The sequence below is a fragment of the Marmota monax genome, unplaced genomic scaffold, assembly GCF_021218885.2.
Source record: "Marmota monax isolate L192 unplaced genomic scaffold, Marmota_monax_Labrador192_F-V1.1 WCK01_AAM20220418_F8-fsc00317, whole genome shotgun sequence".
Classification (NCBI taxonomy): domain Eukaryota; kingdom Metazoa; phylum Chordata; class Mammalia; order Rodentia; family Sciuridae; genus Marmota; species Marmota monax.
The window spans coordinates 413,009-415,442 of record NW_026693234.1 but is presented as its reverse complement, the minus strand read 5'-3'; the positions used below and the strand labels follow the sequence as shown (position 1 = coordinate 415,442).

General features: G+C 59.4%; 1 protein-coding gene across 1 annotated transcript; it reads left to right on the top strand.

The window, feature by feature from the left end:
• The first annotated feature begins 1,071 nt into the window (after positions 1-1,071).
• Positions 1,072-2,211, top strand: Asic2 (acid sensing ion channel subunit 2). Its single transcript, XM_046456087.2, has one exon. The coding sequence runs from the start codon at positions 1,444-1,446 to the stop codon at positions 2,167-2,169; it is 726 nt and encodes a 241-aa protein (XP_046312043.2). The 5' UTR covers positions 1,072-1,443; the 3' UTR covers positions 2,170-2,211.
• Positions 2,212-2,434: the final 223 nt, after the last annotated feature.

The window sequence follows — 2,434 nt, the reverse complement described above, 5'->3', positions numbered from 1 at the left end:
TTCCATCTGGCAAATCCTGGAGCAGGACACACACACACACACACACACAGTCCAAATGGAACAAGTGCAGCCAGCCCTACCTGGCACCCAGCTGTCTTTTTTTTTTAAATCAAACTCAGAAACTCCTGAGAGCCCTGTGGGGGTGGGGGCTACTTGTTGCTCTTTCTCAGGGGCTCCAAGGGGCACTCTGGCTTTTCCTGCTGGGGAGGGGCTCCTTACTGCTCCCCTGGAGTGCCCCCCCCCCCTGCAGGGCCACAGCAGAGGCACTGAGTCTTTAGATAGCTCCCTTCTTTCCATTTCCAGCCTCTCCCTTCTGACCCAGGCTGGGTCTGATCTGGGAGCCCACAGTGGTGCAGAGGAATGCTGCTGCACCCCGATGCCTGGCTCACGGTAGGTCACCAACTGCCTCCCCGCGACCGAGCAGTGGGGTCAGGGTGTCAAGTTCTCACTCCCGGGACGGGGTTGTCCACCTCGGGGAGGAGCCCCCCCAGCCGGTCCCTGAAGCTCCTTCTGAAAAAAAAAAAAAAAGCGAAAAAGAAACTTTCTGCGGGTCCCCAGCCCCCACCAGCCCTTCGGCCCCGCCCCGCCCTTGCCCTTCTCTGGTAGCAGCCGAGCGGGAGGCGGGCGGAGGGAGGCAGGATCGCAGCGCCCGCGGGTCTCCCGTCGCCCCTCGGAGGCGGGGTACCATGGAGCCCAGGTCCGAGTCCCACGCCGCGGTCCCCAGTCTCCGGGTCCTTGCCCCTCGGAGATGGCGCGCTGGCCTCCTCCTCGGAGGCGCTAGCCGCGGCCGCTGGCGTTTGGAATTCTGCCCAAAAAGGGGGCCTAGGGGAAGGAAGAGAGGAGGGACGGAGGCCGGCGGCGAGAAACGGCATCCGGAGTCCAAAACATCACGGGGAAAGGAGCGGAGCGCGGCGGCGGCGGCGGCGGCGGCGGCGGCGGCGGCTGGGAAGCTGTGCCCGACCGCAGTGCATCAGAGCCGCTGCCCTGACATCCCCCCAGGATGGTTAACACGGGGCATCATGCGCTGGTTAACAGGCTCCGAGCTGCTCAGCGACTTGTTTTAAGCATTTTTCTCCCTCGCTCTCGCTTTTAATCTTGTCTCTAGTGGCGTGTGTAGGGGGGAGGACTTTATTTCCATTGGCTAAGCGCTCCCTTCCCACCCACATCCCTTCCACATCACCTTGGTGTCTCCCTAAATAAAACCAGCCCTCCTTATCGCCTGGAAAAAATCAGGAGCTAGAGTTTGAATGGGTTTTATATAAACACTCACCCCTTGTCAGCGTGCGGCGGGGCTCTCAGCATAAACTCCCAGCGTCTGGCCTGATGCTTGCCTGGCGTTCGCTCCCTTGGAACGTCAAGGTTTAAGCAGAACCGAGGACTGGGGAACTCTTTTCCTGTAATCTGATCAACCTGAAGCCAGTTGCAGAACTGCACAGGGTCCCGATGGACCTCAAGGAGAGCCCCAGCGAGGGCAGCCTGCAACCTTCTAGCATCCAGATCTTCGCCAACACCTCCACTCTGCACGGCATCCGCCACATCTTCGTGTATGGGCCACTGACCATCCGGAGGGTGCTCTGGGCAGTGGCCTTCGTGGGCTCCCTGGGCCTGCTGCTGGTGGAGAGCTCAGAGAGAGTGTCCTACTACTTCTCCTATCAACATGTCACCAAGGTGGATGAGGTGGTGGCCCAAAGCCTGGTCTTCCCGGCTGTAACCCTCTGCAACCTCAATGGCTTCCGGTTTTCCAGGCTCACCACCAATGACCTGTACCATGCTGGGGAGCTGCTGGCCCTGCTCGATGTCAACCTGCAGATCCCTGACCCGCATCTGGCTGACCCCACAGTGCTGGAGGCCCTGCGGCAGAAGGCCAACTTCAAACACTACAAACCCAAGCAGTTCAGCATGCTGGAGTTTCTGCATCGCGTGGGCCATGACCTAAAGGATATGATGCTCTACTGCAAGTTCAAGGGGCAAGAGTGTGGCCACCAAGACTTCACCACAGTGAGTACTTGGTTTTCAGCTCACTCTTGCGTTTGGTCCTCTGGAGGAGTGGTGCGCCGGTGGTCTTCTGAGTATTTGGGAGTCTCCCTGTGCTTGGGAGCAGGAGAGAGAGCAGAGCTTCAGCCGAAGGCCAAGAGAGTAGTTGGTGAGAGTTGTTGGAGCTGGTTGTAGAAAAGGCTACCTCTGGGGGTAGAGCACTTGGTCAGTTCAGACATGGAGGGTGACAGAGGGGCTTACCGTGGGGTCACTTCCTCAGATGTGCTGAGCTGGCTTCCTCCCAGCCAGAGGGAGGAGGCCTGGGTAGTCCGTTGTTGTCCGGGGCGCTTGGTGTCCAAGCCGTGTGATTGGAACAGCTTGTCATTGACGAGGTGGCACCCTCTCTCTCTCTCTTACTGTCTATCTCTCTCTCTCTCTGCTCGGAAGTGGCATCAGGCAC